Source organism: Lepus europaeus, chromosome 1 (assembly GCF_033115175.1).
Source record: "Lepus europaeus isolate LE1 chromosome 1, mLepTim1.pri, whole genome shotgun sequence".
NCBI classification, from domain to species: domain Eukaryota; kingdom Metazoa; phylum Chordata; class Mammalia; order Lagomorpha; family Leporidae; genus Lepus; species Lepus europaeus.
In genome coordinates this window covers 104,358,908-104,377,385 of record NC_084827.1, presented here as the reverse complement: position 1 = coordinate 104,377,385, position 18,478 = coordinate 104,358,908, and the positions used below count along the sequence as shown (strand labels likewise).

At 37.3% G+C, this 18,478-nt stretch overlaps 1 protein-coding gene across 3 annotated transcripts in view; it reads left to right on the top strand.

Moving 5' to 3' along the window:
• DPP4 (dipeptidyl peptidase 4) overlaps window positions 1-18,478 on the top strand; it is an 87,293-nt gene that overhangs the window by 57,722 nt on the left and 11,093 nt on the right. For all 3 annotated transcript variants that reach the window (XM_062187382.1, XM_062187376.1, XM_062187389.1), the window contains 11 exons: window positions 163-270; window positions 536-603; window positions 1,557-1,610; window positions 1,988-2,109; window positions 3,803-3,850; window positions 4,091-4,189; window positions 6,434-6,503; window positions 8,833-9,027; window positions 11,915-11,969; window positions 12,530-12,629; window positions 16,538-16,602. In XM_062187382.1, the coding sequence (XP_062043366.1) occupies window positions 163-270; window positions 536-603; window positions 1,557-1,610; window positions 1,988-2,109; window positions 3,803-3,850; window positions 4,091-4,189; window positions 6,434-6,503; window positions 8,833-9,027; window positions 11,915-11,969; window positions 12,530-12,629; window positions 16,538-16,602 (984 nt within the window). The remainder of the gene's footprint in view (window positions 1-162; window positions 271-535; window positions 604-1,556; window positions 1,611-1,987; window positions 2,110-3,802; window positions 3,851-4,090; window positions 4,190-6,433; window positions 6,504-8,832; window positions 9,028-11,914; window positions 11,970-12,529; window positions 12,630-16,537; window positions 16,603-18,478) is intronic.

Sequence of the window (18,478 nt, the reverse complement as noted above, 5' to 3'; positions counted from 1 at the left end):
GAGGAATTTTCTTCCTGAGACTCTAGTTTCACTTGACAAGTAAATGAAGCCAGGGGGTTGAACACTGACATTGGGAGGACTCTCAAAAACTAAAGTTGGCACTGAGATGACATTACTATGACATAATAGGCTTTGTTGCTGTTATTCTCTATTGTTTTCTAGTTTAGACCTGCAGAACCTCATTTTACCTCAGATGGTAACAGCTTCTACAAGATCATGAGCAATGAAGAGGGCTACAAGCATATTTGTTATTCCCTAATAGACGATCAAGTGAGTGTTCTTACATAATTTATTTCAGGTTGACCTCCTTTTTTTAGGAAATTAACATGGGATGGAAATCATTTGGCAAAGTTGATCACTGTATACAAATAATCTGGCTAATTCAAGTTCCTTAATGGTATTTGAGGTGCAGTGGAGTGAAGTGGGGAGACTCAACAAGCCCCAAGGCCGCTTAAATTTCTGATATAAATAATTTATTCCTCCACATAACTTGGATTGGAGAAAGTCTAAAAATTTATTTTTCAAATCCTATCAGAGTTGTACATTTATTACAAGAGGAGCTTGGGAAGTTATTGGAATAGAAGCTCTCACCAGCGATTATCTGTGAGTATTTTAATAATTGGTAGGATATAAATGTACTCATCGTAATCACGCCCTCTTTGCCCAGAAGTAGGGGAAAATTTCTTGCAAATAAAGAGTAGTCTATTTGGAATGTGTTCAATACTTTTTTCCTTTTCAACATACGGAAGCCTTAATGATTTTCACATATGCTTAGCAGATTTGATACCATGCCACGAAGCAGCTCTACCTCTAGCTTTTACCTGCTTTATATTACAAGAGCTGTAGCCTCTTTTACATGAACATTGTGGAATTCTGAACTAGCATTCTGGGGGGCGTTTTGTTAAATTTCAGCTGGTGCTGAATTTTTGGAAGGCTTGGAAAGGCAATTTTAGCTGTCCATGTGTATGTCTCATCCCACCTGGAAATTGGAAAGCTTTACAGAGGCTGTCCAGTACCATAAATGAGTTGGTGGAAAAAAGCATTGTTATTTTTATTAGGATCTTAGGCATTTCTGTGGTCTTTTCTTGGTCTCTCCATGGAGGAATTCTTCCACTGCAGAAAGAACCTATTTTGAAGTGGCTCTGCTACCCTCAGGAAGATGGGGCCCTTATCAGCATGTAGCTTGTGTTTTAAAACAGAAAATATAGGAGACATGACAGATAAATGGGGTCTCAGTTTTAGGCCAGTTGTCTACTCTTATTTTTCCTACAGAAGACTTCCTTTGAGTTTTTGCTTGTTACATTAATTAGGGAAGAAATGCCTAGTTTCATGTATTTCAGTCTGTTGAGGAAAAGACTTTCCTATGAAGAGAAAATGGAGGAAAGTGGTTTTTGGTGGGTGGCAGGGCAGAGAAGCATCAGTGGGCGAAGGGCAAGTACAAGCACACCTGCACCTGCACATGCAGCAGCACTTGGCATTTGAGTTCGGGAGAATGTTTTTGATGTTTTCAGCAAACATAATTAATACATATTTTTTTTTGTTTTTTTTTTCTCCAGCTACTACATTAGTAATGAATATAAAGGAATGCCAGGAGGAAGAAACCTTTATAAGTAAGAGTTCTGTCAGGTTGCTGCTTTGATTTTTTTTTTAGCAGATAAACAATTTCTAGACTCTCTTCATTCTTTCTTTTGCTTCTAACAAAGTGAAACTGTCACTGTGCACTTTTATTTCTTAGTAAATCAGTGTGCACGTCACAAAGAGAATGACTTTATTAGGTGTTTTGCAATATTTCTAAACAATGGTAGGTTTGGGGTTATTATTAATTCATGTATTTATTTCAGGTTTTTTTTTTTTTTTAAGTTTTGAGGATTGCTTTGGCATGCTGGTACCTTTGAAAATAACATATGGAATTATTCAATTCTGTCCTCTCATTTTTCCTTCCAGCCAGCACTTAATACCCCTGTATTAAATTATGTTGATTTTACAGAATCCAACTTACCGACTACACAAAAGTGACATGCCTGAGTTGTGAGCTGAAACCAGAAAGGTGTCAGTACTACTCTGTGTCATTTGGTAAAGGGGCAAAGTATTATCAGCTCCAGTGTTCTGGTGAGTCTGAGCTGCCTGGAGGGCCAGTCTCCCCTGTCCTCACGTGTCTCCCTGTGTGTTCCTTACCTCCCTCAGCTGCCATGCTGATCTTTCCACTTACCGGCTCAGGTGCCCTCCTCTGTCCCCACAACCTTCTTGCCATTGCCCTTGTCCAGTCTTCTCAAGTTCGAGGATTCCCCTCCTGCGTGCAGTTTGGGAAACAGTCTGCTCTGCTCTGTTCTCTCCATTTGATCTTAAGGATTTTTTGAAATCACCTCGGTTCGCTTCTCTCCATTCACATTTAAGTTCCTTCCTAACCAAGGGACTTGCATGGCTTGCTTGGCTGGCTTTAGGTTGAGCACACACACACACATACATGCACACTCATGTATAACAGCACTTGTGTGTAGCAGAAGCTCTTCATCCTTATATACACACGTACCGTGGATTTTCTTTAAGATGATTACTTTATGCAATTGCCCTTTAAATGAAAAACTGTATGTGATGGTGCTCACTGCTCCATATTCTGTTGCTATTGCTATTGTTTATTAAAAATGATGAAACCTGGGCAAGGAGGGGCAGAGAGACTTAAACAGGTCATACAGTTAGAGGCATAACAGGCTGTAAACACAGGCCTCTATCTCCCAAGTCATTCCTTTGAAACACTGAACTAGCTTACTTCTCCACATGAGAGGAAGAATGAATATTCTGAAAATAATGATCAGTGGCAGAAAAGCAGTCTCCAAACCAGTTTTGCGGATCTTTCCTCGCTAATATTTTTGTGTGTGTTTCTTAGTGGTTCTTCACTATGGCTGTTTTTATTCACCATTCCTTGGGCATGAGCTTTATGATAAGCACTATACTAAAAGCTTTATAGTCGTGATCTTACTTCATCCCTAGGAAAACTCCACGAGATAGGTATTGTTATCCTTATTTTGCATGTGAGGAAACAAACATAGATATGTTGTCCTGTCACACAGCAAGTTAACCGGGATTCAAACCTAGATCTGCATAGTGCCTTCACTGCTGTTTCAATCACATATAAAATTAATATTATCATCCAAATGCATCAAGATTAAATAGCTCACAAAGTAGCTTTTCTATACATTACCTTCGCACTCTGCACCACCACAGTTGGGATAAATAGTGAAGATATGGGCTTGTGAGAAAAACACTTTCGTATGCCAGAAAGGAATTGCTTATCCAAGTCAGGCACTGCAGATGTGCGCCTGGCTCCCGGACTCTGCGGGGCTGAGACCACAGAGGGGAGACCTGCCCCTCCCCAGGTGAGGCCGCCTCCATGGTTCTGCCCCCGGGGCTGGGAGGAGGGCAGGGCCTGAGAGACAGTGTGGGCACCTCTGGATCTGGAATTGAGAATGGGAGGGGCAGTAGCTCTCATTGCAGCTCACTGGTGAAGAAATTGGTTACAGAGATGATAACATGTCCAAGACACCCAACAGGGCAGAGATTAACCTCCCACTTCATTCTCTTGAGCCCCGTATCTTTCTAGCAATGATTCTTATGCTCAAATTGCAGTAATTTTAAAGGGAAAAGGGAAAAACAGGTGACTAAGTTTTATTAAGCTCTTTATTGACTATAATATTTATTTTGTGCTCTATCAAAGCAAAGTGGTGACAGATAATCTTTGAAAAGTCGCATATGCTATCTTTTTTATACTCATTGAAAACGTAGCTTTCTCTGATTCTGTTAACAGGCCCCGGTCTGCCTCTCTATACTCTGCACAGCAGTGTGAATGATCAAGGTATTTTCTCATATTTCATCCTCTGTTTGCTTTTTAACGAACTGCATGTGAATAGGACCAACATGTCCTTAGCATTGTGTGATTTTCTTTGACTTTTAGAGTCTTAAAAATGACTTGAACACAAGGTCTATAATCTGGGTACATATAGTCTGATCAGTGAATCATTATTTAATTTTTATTGTTTACATAACCAAATTCTTCACATCGTAACAAAGTACTCCCGTTTGTGTATTTGTTAAGAACTGAGAGTCCTAGAAGACAATTCAGCTTTGGATGAGATGCTGCAGGATGTCCAGATGCCCTCAAAAACATTGGATTTCATTATTTTGAATGAAACAAGTAAGTTAAATTTCTGCTGGATCAGTACTTTTCAAGGAAACATCAATAAAATATAATGATGCAGTAATCTTGCCTGAAAATATGCATTTTATATTACACATAAATCTAATTTAGGTTATTTTCCTATGAATTATTATGTCGTAAGAACTTCTAGTTTCACATTCTTTTGTCTTAAAATGCAAAGTCATTCTATGAAAAAATTATTCTGTCAAGAGGAAAAGTATTTGGAGAAAATACAGTATTGCTAGTTCAGTCCCTGTTAGTAATTCTATTCTACTAGTAAAATTAATTATACATTTACCATAACAATATCCTAAACTAGTTCACCTTAAACTGGGAGAGTGAAAATATCTGTGACAATTGTATAAAAAATTAGAATTGGCTAAAAAATGCTGAAACTTCAGTCTTGGAAGAGAAAAATGTTTACTTTTTCCTAAGCTTCCTTCTCTCCCATAGTGGGCTTCACCTCTGACCTGAAAGCCTGATCATGGATTATATTCAGAGATCACTAAGAATAATGAATTTCTTTGTATAGAAAATCTCCACTAAGAAGTGGAGGATCCATCAGAAATTTGAGATTTGTTTTAAATGTAGAGTAATAGTAAATATTGAACTCATCCATTTTTAAATTAGTACTGGAAAGTGTGGGGCATGTCTGAAGAACAACTTCAGGCAGTGCTACCCAGACTGAATGTGCATGTCAGTTACCCAGAACCTGATTGCTAACATGCACCCTGAATTCAGCCAGTGTCCAGAATTTTAGTCGGTGTCTTTAATAAGCTTCTAGGTGATGCCAGTGCATGTTGTTGGCTCTTGAGCCACACATGAGAGGCAAGAGCCTAAGAGTTTTCTGGAGCTAATATGGACAGCCTGTGCAAAAGACATCAGATCCTGTGATGCAACCTTCTATTTCAGTTGGAAAACAGTGGGAAGACTGAAGGTCAGGGAAGCCATACAATTAGATGAAGGGACTCCCAGTTATGGGAGAGTCCCACTGGGAAGTGGTTATGACCATTCCACCTGCAGAAAAGAAGGGCCTGGAGGGGGAAGAGGGAGATAAGGAATGGGGAGGGTGGAACTATGGGAGTAGAAAGAGCCTCCCAAAGATTGTACATCTTTAAAAACATGGAACTAAAACACCTTCTAACCAACTATTACTGATGCAAACAAAGCAGAGAGCAAAAGGTGAGTTAGGCATATTCATTAAAAATATCACAGTCATCTGATAGTTTCATGTTCTATTGAAATTATAATAGAGATTAAATTTTGTTCTTGCAAGTATGTGTAATCAGAAGACAAAATCATCAGCAAAATACAAATAGAAATCTGTCTACATAAAATTATACTTTTTTATCTTCCTTTTTGCATCAACTAATTGTAATAGACAAACAAAAAAGAAAATAATTGTTAGAAACACCTCTAGAAATATAAATATATATATATATATAAAAATATATAGAAATATATTTTTGATAGAAATTTCAGTAGAAATAATCATTGAAATATGGGAAAAGTCTTATTTTTAAAGCTGTGTTAGTCTAACTCATCCTTAATTTGAGAATAAAGGAAATTTATTCATTATTTAGGGAAAAATTTTATTAAACTAATGTAAAAGCAAGTACAGAGAATTAAATAGATCTGTGGAAGACCATACAGAAGGTACACAACACTTTGCTCCATTTAAACCCAATTTCATTCTATGAAACACAACTGAAAATGGGAATTCAGTTTTGCGGTCTGGGATGGCAAAAAGAATTACAAAAATGTTATTAAATCAGAATTTTAAAATAGAGTTGAGGCCAACTAAAATTCTAAACAGCTTCAAGAAAATTCAAGACGGGGAAAACATTTTGGAGGAAAATTTAGAACATAAGCCATAAACAAACTAGATAAGTAGATCAGATGCCAAAGAACAGACTCATAAAAACAAAACATTAGAAATTCTAAGATGCACTTTTATTTTTTAAGGCACCAATGTGTTTAATGAATACATCAGAAACAACTTTATTGTTTTAACATTAACTAGTATTTTAACCGGAAGGAGAATGTTTTTGTACCTTAACATGTAAATCCAAGCAGTTCATTTTTTTTTTCTGTTCTAATTTAACAAATTGTTAAATTCCAGATGTAACTTATCACCAAGAGATAAGGAATGAAATCTTGTGCTAATGATTGTTTTTTAAGAATGTAATCTTGTATTAATATTGTTTTTAAAGTCACTAATGAATCTTTCTGTTTGTTTAGAATTTTGGTATCAGATGATCTTGCCTCCCCATTTTGATAAATCCAAGAAATATCCTCTACTATTAGAAGTGTAAGTATTCAAGAGCAGAGAGCAATTTAGAAGTTAAGCATCATAGATATATGTTAGTCCAGTACAGCCTACTAAAAGTAGGGTCAACTACATCCTTTTTGTCCTTTTGATTTCTGACCATTGTTTCCTCCTTCTGTTTTGCAATCACAGATCCCAACCTGTGTTTTCTATCATCTTCATAATAAAATGGTACCCATCTTCTGTCATATGGCTTGTGAGTTTTCTTTAGTTTCTTTCCAAGAACTTCAAGGGAATTCCAGAAGATGCTAGCATGCCCACTTTCATCCTTACCTTGTAGACATTTTAGCAAGAGATGAGGATGAGGACTGTTTCATTCAGACTTGCCCAAGCAGCTCCCCTTAGTTATCTTCATGTCATTAAGACCTCAAGTTTCTCTTCTAGCTCCTGAAATACCACTGCCTAATATTTTTTGTTCCCCTTTTTGATGAAGAGAAATGATGTAGGAGAGTATTCATTGCAATCCAAACTTCTTGAGGACCACAGAAAGTTTCAAAATCACAAGTCTTTGAACAGCAAATGTGAATTTGTATGGATTCTAAATATGACAGCTTTGTAAAATGTTCTTTATGAATTATTAGGAATACACTTGACTTAAATCCTTCTAAACTTGCCCTGTTCTTACCTATCATGCCACAATGACACACTTTTCCTGTGCTGGCTTGCATTATTTCCCTTATTGAAGATAAAACAAACCAACAAATGTGCTAGGTGTTGTTGGCTTTCCACACTTTGCCTTATTTTATTCATAGGACAAACCAGTGAGGTGAATCCTTTGGCCCATTATATGGAAGAGGGACTGAAGCTCAGGGACACAAAAAAGGTGGGAGGCACAGATATTTGTATCAGGAGCAGCTTTATTCTGTTATAGTCACGGTTCCATGAAAACTAAACGTGAAAGCACAGAGGGAAAGACAAGAATTTTAAACTTCTAGATGTGCTATTTCATTTTTCATGCAACCTAATTTTGATTTCATGAAGTTCAACTCATTAGTGACACTGAATTGTTTGGGCATTAACTCCAATACAGAAATAGGATTCTTTAGGCAAAAGAGTGATTTTTAAAAAATCTCCTTTAACTCCTCAGTAAGTAATGATTAAACCTTTCACTAAAAAATTACAAAAAAAGGTAAATTTAGTGCCTATTTCTGTTCAGTCACTTTCCTTCTTTTCCTTTCCTGAGAGGAATAGATCTTTGTTTTCCGACTTAAAAAATAATAATCTTGTTTAATCTTGAGGGTTAGGTAACTTGATTCATACTAGATATTAAGGCAATTTATCACTACCAAATTTAATGTCATGAATAGACCAAGGCATTTCATTTCATATGTTGTTGAAAATGCTTGCTTTCCCAAGACATTCTCCTTTTTAAAGCTTGAATGTTGCAGTTTTTAGTTGTCAATGAAAAAATGTAATATTTTGTTTAAAACTAAAATTCTTTCCACTGCGATCTGAAAGAAGAAATAGGAAACATTAGCAAAGGCAAGCAGGATTTGTCCTGTGTGGGGAGCAGTGAGCAGACCAGTGGGAGAAATCGGAAAGATCTGTGTCCAGGAATCCTGAGAAAGGTGCAACGATTGCATATTTAAATGAGTTGCAGTGATCTATAGGGAGTTTCTCTTGACAAACAGAAGTGAGAGAGCTTGATGCCAACTGCACAAACAGCTATATTTGGGGTAGAGCATAGCCTGTGAAGACTGCAAGAACAAGAGAGTTAATCTTGTTTACAAATAGAATATTGAACAATATATCTATTTTTCAATACAACATACTTCTTTATCCATTAAAGTTTTAAGTAATAGTGTCCATGCAGACTTTGGTCCTTTTCACAGTGACTCCTGCACTCATAGTGTGAGCCACTCTAAGCTGGGTCCTCCAGGCAGTGTGAAAGATGATGCAGCAGTCAGAGTCCTTAAGGAATTAAACGTGTAGTCTAGGAGTTTCTGGGAGCTGAGACGGAAAGATATATTCAAAGCTGCATTGATAGTTATCATCATTTTTTCCTTACTATTACTGCAGTATTTGAATTGGAGAAATTTCTCTTTGACTTTTGAAGTTATACAATACTTAAAAAGTGTTGGCTTATGAAATCTGTTTGATAGCAATCTTCAAAGATACGACTGATAGGCATCTGTGAAGGAAAACACACAGCCACCTTTAGAGAACCTGTTCTGGACACCCTAGTAGCTGACATGCTTTCAGGTTCCTGAAGGGAAAAGATGCACATTTCTTGTTAACAGGAAAAAGAAATGCAAGTACTCCTCATTTGATTCAGGAAAATGTTGAGGGCTAACAATTTGGATTTTCACAGATATGCAGGTCCCTGTAGTCAAAGAGCAGATGCTATCTTCAGACTCAACTGGGCAACTTACCTTGCAAGCACAGAAAACATCATAGTAGCCAGCTTTGATGGCAGAGGAAGCGGTTACCAAGGAGATAAGATCATGCACGCAATCAACAGAAGACTGGGAACGCTTGAAGTTGAAGATCAAATTGAAGCAGCCAGGTGAGTGACTAGGATATGAATTTGAAGGTTGTCTAATTTTTCACCCCTCGGTTTATATTTTAAGGTTGTAAAAGTGTAAAGAATTTAAAATTTCCTGCAATGAACTTGTAATCTTTCATCTTTGTAGTAGGTTGTAAATGAAGATATTATGTTTAGATAAAAATGTATGTAAGTATAGATTAACATAAAGTTTGAAAAAAAGCATTCCATAAACTTTTCTCTGTATGTCACTCTAGAAATGGAGTTGACATATGTGCTAACACCTTCTAAGAACAGAGACTCAAAATTCATCAAACACAAAACTGCAGAGTAAATGTTCCCCGAGTAAACATCTGACTAAACAAGCAAGCCCATCTTTTACCGTTAAGGATCAGTAGAGGAGCCCAGTGTACTTTTATACCATAAGGCGTGCCAACTATGAAACTCCAGAGGTAGCTCCTAGAGTCCGAATGAAGCTGACTTCTATTTTAGGGCAACCATAGAGTACAACCATGATGGGTCACAATTAGAACAGCCTCATTTAGTATGAATCACATTTCATTCTTTTTTTTTTTTTTTTTTTTTTTGACAGGCAGAGTGGACAGTGAGAGAGAGAGAGAGAAAGGTCTTCCTTTGCCGTTGGTTCACTCTCCAATGGTTGCCCCGGCGCCGGCCCAACATTTCATTCTTATACAATCCACTTATGGGACTATAAATAGAAATGATCCGGCATAAGAGAGATTCTAATCATGAGTGATAGCTATCTTGTAATAGGCATGATGTGGGAGTTAGTGTTTCACCTGCAGGCATTGTTGTTGAAACTACGCAGCAGCCCTGGGAGGAAATTCTTACTCCTTATTATTTTACAGAAACTGAGACTCTTAGGTGAGATAATTTGCTGAGGTGAATTGGGATTTGAATACAGCATTCCAACTTTTACATTCACTTACTTGCAACTGGTAAATGGGAAATGTAATCTTTGAGTTTCCAACTGCATGTATATCTGGAGAAGCACAATAAGTGGAGTGGTTTAAAACAATGTTGTGTGGCCGGTGCTACGGCTCACTAGGCTAATCCTCCATCTGCGGTGCCGGCACCCCGGGTTCTAGTCCCTGTCGGGGCGCCGGACTCTGTCCCGGTTGCTCCTCTTCCAGTCCAGTTCTCTGCTGTGGCCTGGGAGTGCAGTGGAGGATGGCCCAAGTGTTTGGGCCCTGCACCCGCATGGGAGACCAGGAGGAAGCACCTGGCTCTTGGCTTCGGATTGGCGCAGCGCCGGCCGTAGTGGCCACTTGGGGGGTGAACCAATGAAAGGAAGACCTTTTTCTCTCTCTCTCTCACTGTCTAACTCTGCTTGTCCAAAAAAAAAAAATGTTGTGAAACAATAGACTTATGAAATGCATAAAATTCTATGAATAATTACATGGATGTAGAAAATGCCTTTAAGAGAAAAAAACAACTGAAGAAACAGAAGATGGGAACTTACTAGCTATTCCAGAGTGGATGAAATTCTTTGATACTGAAGGGAATGATTAGCTATTTTTCTGAACAATTGAAAAGGAAATTTAGATTAGAAAGGGCATAAACCTGTTCAAAGGTTAAGCTTTTCTATTTGAAAATAAATTTTTAATCTATCTAATCTGGTGCTCTGTGACAAAGCTCATAGTTTTCAGGGCCTCTCAAAACTGATCTACAAAAACCCAAAAATTATGGAATCGTGTATCCATAGTATGATTCCAGTTATGAAGGTAATGAGATAGAGCATACTTATACAACTGAACACCATTCCTGCAATTACAAAGAACGATACACAACAACATGGTTGAATCTCACAAAGACCCTGCTGAGTAAAAGAAGTCAGACAGAAAAGTGTACATCCTGCCTGATCCAATTTATATAATGTTCAAAACTGGGCACAAATACAGGTGTGATTTTTATGGAATCCAATAAAAGGGAAAGATTGCATCTTATCATTTTGCAAAGAGGAAAATGACATGGACACATGTCACAGGCCACAGTTTCCAGGATATGTTCACTTTGTAAAATTTTACTGAGTTGTACACATTTCTATATGTGTGTGTGTGCTTTCATTTTAAAATGTTTACAGGAGAAGGTGACGAACTGAACATTATTTTTATTTATCTTTCTAATATTGCTTAACTCAGCAGCCTAGGACAAACGTCATCAATTCAAAAAATAAAGGATGCTCTCTTCACTTCCAATACTACAAAGGATCCTGGTTTGCTATTTTTTTAAGTAAAAAAAGTACTGTTAGTGTAAAGCTAATATTAAGAAATAAATACAAAAAGTATTTTTCTCAATGCTTTACCTGAATTGCAATCCTGAACATAGTTTAGTAACAACAGCTGCTTAATCCATCAAGGAAAAACTGCTTTCTATTAGATGCTGCTGAACTAGCTAATCAACACTCAGCCTAAAAGGGGTTTTTCAGTCAATGGTGTTTAAGTTCCAGGTAGGGGATCAAGGACCTCTAAGTCCTACCCAGATATTCTCCAAGCCCTTATCTACCTTCATTGCAGGGACAGGCTCCTCAAACTGGAAAACATCTGGAGAGATTTAAATTCAAATATGTAAAGAAAAGTGCATCATCTGGGCTGAAAATTTCTATATAAAGCTGCGAAAAAAACCTGCCAGGATTTGTTTTCTGTGAATCACACACACACACACACACACACACTAGTTTTTATGGACTCCAACAAGAAGTACACCTTGGATCTTAAGGTGAAATGATAGACATTTATGCAGGATGCTTTGATTATTGGCAGTGATCTTAATTTGCAATAGAATGAAATAGAGGATAAATGGTGGTAAGTCCTCACATTTATGCAGTTATGTTAGTTTTCTGTGCACAGAGCTTTAGTGATTTGTGGGTTTCTTCTGTGTGTTTTAGACAATTTTCAAAAATGGGATTTGTGGACAACGAACGAATTGCAATTTGGGGCTGGGTGAGTAGTTGTTTGGTGAATCTGTAAGCATTCTTCCGTGAATATAGTCTAGAACCTGTCAATTTCTGATCTGTATGTAAATATTAGGTGAAAATTCTGTCTATCAAGTCTTGGATCTCTGGGCAATATAATCTTGGAGTCTCTATGAGCCTGTTTTACACCTCTGTTATGATCAGAGGAGAAGGTGAAGAAAGGAGAGAAGAGAGAAGGAGTATAAAGGCGAGGGAGCAGGGGAAGGGGAGATGGAGACATTTCCTCATGAATCAGTCAGTAAAGATTTTGTGTTTGTTTTTCTTTCTTTAACTGATACTACATTGTCACTAGGGTCAGCAAAGTTTCCATGCTTTTCTCTCTACTGTTACCAAGAGAAGGGAACAGGGTTCTAAAAGTGTCGTCTTTAGATACTGTCCAATTAAGGCCAATTTAAGCCTTCTCTATCATGATTTCTGTCTCTAAAGAGGCACAGTATATAAAGATGTGAGAAATGTGGAAACTGTGGTTCACTTGCCATATGTCCTTATTCTTTTACCTCCATAAAAATAACTGTTTCCATTCCTTAGTCCTACGGAGGCTATGTAACCTCAATGGTCCTGGGGTCTGGAAGTGGTGTGTTCAAATGTGGAATAGCTGTGGCACCCGTGTCCCGATGGGAGTACTATGGTATGTAATTGCTGTCAGATACAAAGAAATGCTGAGTGGTGACCTTAACAGCTGAGTAACAAAGCCATTCTTTTGTGAATTTCAGTGCTTTTCCAGTGAATAATAAACTGATTCATCTTAAGAGGTTCTTTATAGATACCTACCATAAGGTCATCTCCTTTATTATGCCACTGTGCAAGGCTGGGTGGTGTTATATGTTATCTATGCTTTTAGTTTCTTCTCAACAAATTTTGTTTTCAAGTTTCAAAACAGCTCCAATGCTACATTTTTGCAAATAAACTCTTCCTTATATTTAACTCTATTTTCTAAACTTCACATATAAGCAGAATAACAGAAGTACATATGTCTTTCCCTTTAGAGTAAAGGTCAAATATAAGTAGGGCTTTAAATGGAAAGAGGAAAGTCAAGACAGGGGAATTTCTTGGGGGTTTTGGTTTTTTTCCACTATCTCTTAGTAGGTGAAAGCTACTCTAGAACATTTTCTTCATCATTGAGAAAATATTCTACAAGGCATCATATATGTGTAAGGTCTGCAATTCCCAAGAGGGAAGAATTAGGTAGTTGAAAGCTAGGTAGGAAGGAAAAGTCTGAGGTGCTAAGGAGAGGGATTATTTTCCTGCACTTCTTACCCCATTTTAAGTATTTTATGTGGTGTAAGGACAGAATCATTGATTATGAACATGTTCATTAAATATTTTATATCCTGATACGTGGAAGTTACCAATCCTATGAAAAACTCTCTTTTAAAGTCTCTCTATTCACAAAAAGGCAATGTAAAAAATACATTTCTTTCTGTCAAAACCAATTGGTGGACAAAGTTTCCATTTGATCTGCAGACAATGGATTTGTTTTCACATAATACTTTGCTTACTAGTAATTGTTCTATTGGATGGCTTGTTATTGGAGACCTCTGGTGGTCAATAAAATAATACAAACAATCTTTGCAAGTTTAAAAACATGTAATGATAAGAGGATTTCATTAATATATATGGACCAACCTAAACCATAGGAACTTTCTAGACTTTATATATATATGTGTGTGTGTGTGTGTAAATCTAAAGAGTTTTACTGTATATAAGGAATATGTAAATGATATTTCAAGGCATATTTCTAAAAGTTTAAAACTGCCTTATGCAGTTAAGCATAATTTTTTAAAATGTTATTTTTAAAAATTTCAGATCTTTCATATATAACATTGGCTTGTTCAGTAAGAGAGGGGTATTGTGTTCTAAGATAAGCAGAATTGAGGTCTTGCAGCTGATTGGGAAATTTTATTTTACCCTTGAAAACCATTTTTCCATGGCGGGCATTTTGCATGGTAGTTAAGATATTTTAAGAAACCCGCATTACCCATTGGAGTACCTGGGTTTGATACCCGGCTCTGGATCCCCATTCCAGCCTCCTGTTGATGTCTCCTCCCTGGGAGTTAGAAGCAATGAGTCAAGTAATTGGATTCCTGCCATGCACATGGGAGATCTGGATTGAGTTCCCAACTCCCAGCTTCAGCCTGTCCCAGTCCTGGCCATAGCAGGTATTCCAATCAGCAAATGGGAACTTCTCTTTGCCTGTCTATCTATCTGTCTCTCCAAATAAGTAAAAAAAAAAGAAAGAGAAAGAAAGAATGAAAGAAAGGAAGAAAGAAAGAAAGAAGAAAGAAAAGAAAATTTAAGAAAGAAATACTTGTACAATTACAGTAAAAAACATATATAGTACAATGATAATATATCATTATATATATATCATTTTTTGTAACCTGCTCACCATTAGGAGACAGCTTTCAAAATAGTTATTTCAAATTGCTGAAGTTACATTGGAATTTGGACATGCATTTCCTCACTATTATTTAAAGGCAAATATACATGATGTGTGATTTATTTTTATTGGGTAACATATATTTAATAATCCATAATATCTATACCAGTTATGCAACCTATTTTCCACCATATTTGTAGATAAAAGTATTTATGTCACTTCAGCAGACCAGATATTAATATAATTTGTTTCATTATTATAACACAAAATTATTATTATTTTTTTTAACTTTTATTTAATGAATATAAATTTCCAAAGTACAGCCCATGGGTTACAATGGCTTCCCCCTCCCAAAACTTCCCTCCCACCCACAACCCTCCCCTTTCCCGCTCCCTCTCCCCTTCCAATCACATCATGATTCATTTTCAATTCTCTTTATATACAAAAGATCAGTTTTGTATATATTAGGTAACGATTTCAACAGTTTGCCCCCATATAGCAACACAAAGTGAAAAAAAATACTGTTGGAGTACTAGTTATAGCATTAAATAAGAGTGTACAGCACATTAAAGGCAGAGATCCTACATATTATTTTTTTTAAAAATTAATTAATTTTCTATGCCATTTCCAATTTAACACCAGGTTTTTTTTTTTTTTTTTCATTTCCAATTATCTTTATATACAGGAGATCGATTCAGTATATAATTAGTAAAGATCTCATCAGTTTGTACCCACGCAGAAACACAAAGTGTAAAAATACTGTTTCAGTACTAGTTATAGCATCACTGCACATTAGACAACACATTAAGGACAGATCCCACATGGGATGTAAGTACACAGTGACTCCTGTTGCTGACTTAACAATTTGACACTACTGTTCATGGCGTCAGTAATCTCCCTAGGCTCTAGTCATGAGTTGCCAGGGCTATGGAAGCCTTTAGGGTTCACTGACTTTGATCTTATTCCGATAGGGTCACAGTCAAAGTGGAAGTTCTCTCCTCCCTTCAGAGAAAGGTACCTCCTTCTTTGATGGCCCCGTTCTTTCCACTGGGATCTCACTCACAGAGATCTTTCATTTAGGTCTTCTTCTTTTTTTCTTTTCCATGGTATCTTGGCTTTCCATGCCTACAATGCTCTCATGGGCTCTTCAGCCAGATCCGAAAGCCTTAAGGGCTGATTCTGAGGCCAGAGTGTTGTTTAGGACATCTGCCATTCTATGAGTCTGCTGTGTATCCCACTTCCCATGCTGGATCTTTCTCTCCCTTTTTGATTCTATCAGTTAGTGTTAGCAGACACTTGTCTTGTTTGTGTGATCCCTTTGATTTTTAGACCTGTCGAAGCCATCGAATGTGAACTGAAATTGATCACTTGGACTAGCGAGATGGCATTGGTACATGCCACCTTGATGGGATTGTATTGGAATCCCCTGGCACATTACTAACTCCATCATTTGGGGCAAGACTGATTGTGCATGTCCCAAACTGATAACACAAAATTATTAAACATTTAATTACTATAACACAACAATTGAGGTTTCTGTACAAAGTGAGCGAAAACAAATGTTTAACTTGCATCATGATGAAATAGCTGAGCCAGTATGGGAATGATAAGTGAGTTCTTTCTTGTCCCCAGCTTGCCAAAAATAAAAATAAAATATGTTTCAAGTAAGGGACTAATAACTGAGCATTTTTAGGAGTCTCCAAAACTAGATTATGATAAATTAGAGAATATACTTGTGTCAGGACCAAAAATTCAAGGCAGTGGAGGCATGAACTGACCTCCTGATTAAGATTATTGGAGAGGGTCATAAAATAATGTGATGATTCCTGGCCACTTATCACTTCCCAGGTGACTTTTCTGCAGGTGAATTGTTGGTTGGGTCTTAGATCACTCAATTTGATCTCCCTGCAGCTCCATCATAATTGATGAGTGGGAATGGATCAGGGCTGCGTATGGAAAGATAGTAGTCTGAGCAGGGGTCTGGGAACCAGGGTCTGTAGCTACATTAATAAGCCCAGTCTGGAGGAGCTACTTCTGAGAGTAACAGTGGACACCCACACCTGAGTTAAGACATAGGAAAACACCTAAAGTAATCAATAGAAGGAAAATCATTTGTCACTATATGCATTAAGCTTTTGCTCTTTTTCCCATCACAGACTCAATATACACAGAACGTTACATGGGCCTCCCAACTCCAGAAGACAACCTTGATCATTACAGGGTAAGAGAGGAGAAACTATACCCATTTTTATCATCTATTTATAAGCAGTTTAGAGGCCTTTTTTAAATGTATCTATTCTAGAAAATATATATTTTTGATTTCCAACAAAATTCTTGTTAAAAAAATAACGCAGGTGGTTTAGAGATTCTCCAATAGCTTCCCTTACTATATTCTGCATAATTACAGTCTTTATCGTATGCTATATAGGTCACAATATGCATTCATTTGGAAATACAAAGCAACACCAGATAATTACTTTAATTATAAAAATTGCAGTTTAGAAAACATGTCAAATTCAACATATTCCTCTAGAGCCCAGAAAACTCTCTAAACCTTTCACTATGTATTAAAATTTCTTATAATATTATCATAATTAAGTTTTGTATATACAAGCTGATAATATTCCCACTCCTAGCCAGATACTTAGGTTTTTTTTTTTGTTTTTTTTTTTACAAGATTTGAGTAAAGCAGGTTAGGGGTAGGTACAGTTAGCTGGGCACTGCCCTGAACAGTCCTGAATCCAAATTACTGAAGAGCTTCCACTAGGCTGATTGCCTGGATTTAAGAGCAGCAGGCAGGTTGCTCTGCAGAAGAACTGTGGTATTTAGAATATGGTCTGGGTGCAGCCATCATTGACAGCCCCCATGTGCTAATGTGACCAGAACATTCTCTTTGGAGCCACCATGATGATGCTGGAAGTACTAAGGTAAGTACTGGGGACACCTCTCTGTGCTATAATGAAGACAGAAAAGTAACTGTCTTCAAAATGAGCTGATCTGTGGTCTTTCCTAATGTCTCCAATTCTACTTGTCATGTTAGTTGAAAAAACAAGAAAAACCTTAAAATTGACAGTGATAAGATAAACTGTCTTTCATGTAATATTCTCCAAAGGATGCTGACAACCTTTCCCAAACTGGTGGATTAAAAAGAAATAAATGCAACAAGAATAATTTAAGAACATAGTTTCTCCTCATCTGTGTCACGTCTTGCAATACACATTAATACCCTGCACATTCTTGTAAGATGCCACCAGTCATTTTGGATTCTGAAGCCATCTGATCAAAAACAATACAGCTTGAGGGTTTCTAGTCTTGCAACGTAACTGTAGATGATTTAGTTTTACCTGTTATTTCCAGCTTAATCAGCAAAACGTATGTGTGTGTGTTAATGTGCTTCTGCTCATTCCTACATATGTGTTTCCATCTCTATTTTAGAGTCAAGATAGAAAAGTAACCATCTGCAAAGGAAGATGGACAGTTCATCTTCCCCTACAAAGCAGTCCCATAATCCGGTTGTCCCCATTTCTGCTAGTGATCCCATCTGATACTTTGGACTCAATTCTCCCCACTCTTCTGCCACCACATCTCATAGCTGCTTCAGACACCCTTTCCATCTCTGTAAGCTTATTGCTGCTGTCATGAGGCCTATCTCCTGTCCCAATCCGTCCCTTTTAGCTTGTCTTCCCACGTTGCTGTCTATTCCCCACAGAGCAAGGAGACTAACTGCAACCCTTGACACTTTAATGGTGCTTTCCTGTAGATTCCATTGAGTTCTGTCCTCAGTCTCCGGCCAGGTATTCAGCACCCTTCTTAGAACAGCCTTGTCAGTCTGGAAAGCTGTTTTCTCTGAATAGTTTTGAGGCTTTTTATATTGTGCCTTTATTTTCTCTTCCTTGTGCCTGGAGCGTTAGTGTACCCCTCTACCGCCACCTGCATTTGTGCTGCCCTCCCAGAGGATTCATATCCCCTTTTGGATTCCCCCCTCATATTTTTTTTTCTATGTTTCTGTGTTGAATTAATAGTTATTTTGTACCGAATTTGCAACTCTGCAGTGCTAGTTATCTGTGTTTTCCTTAACATTGTGTTCTTTGGATTTC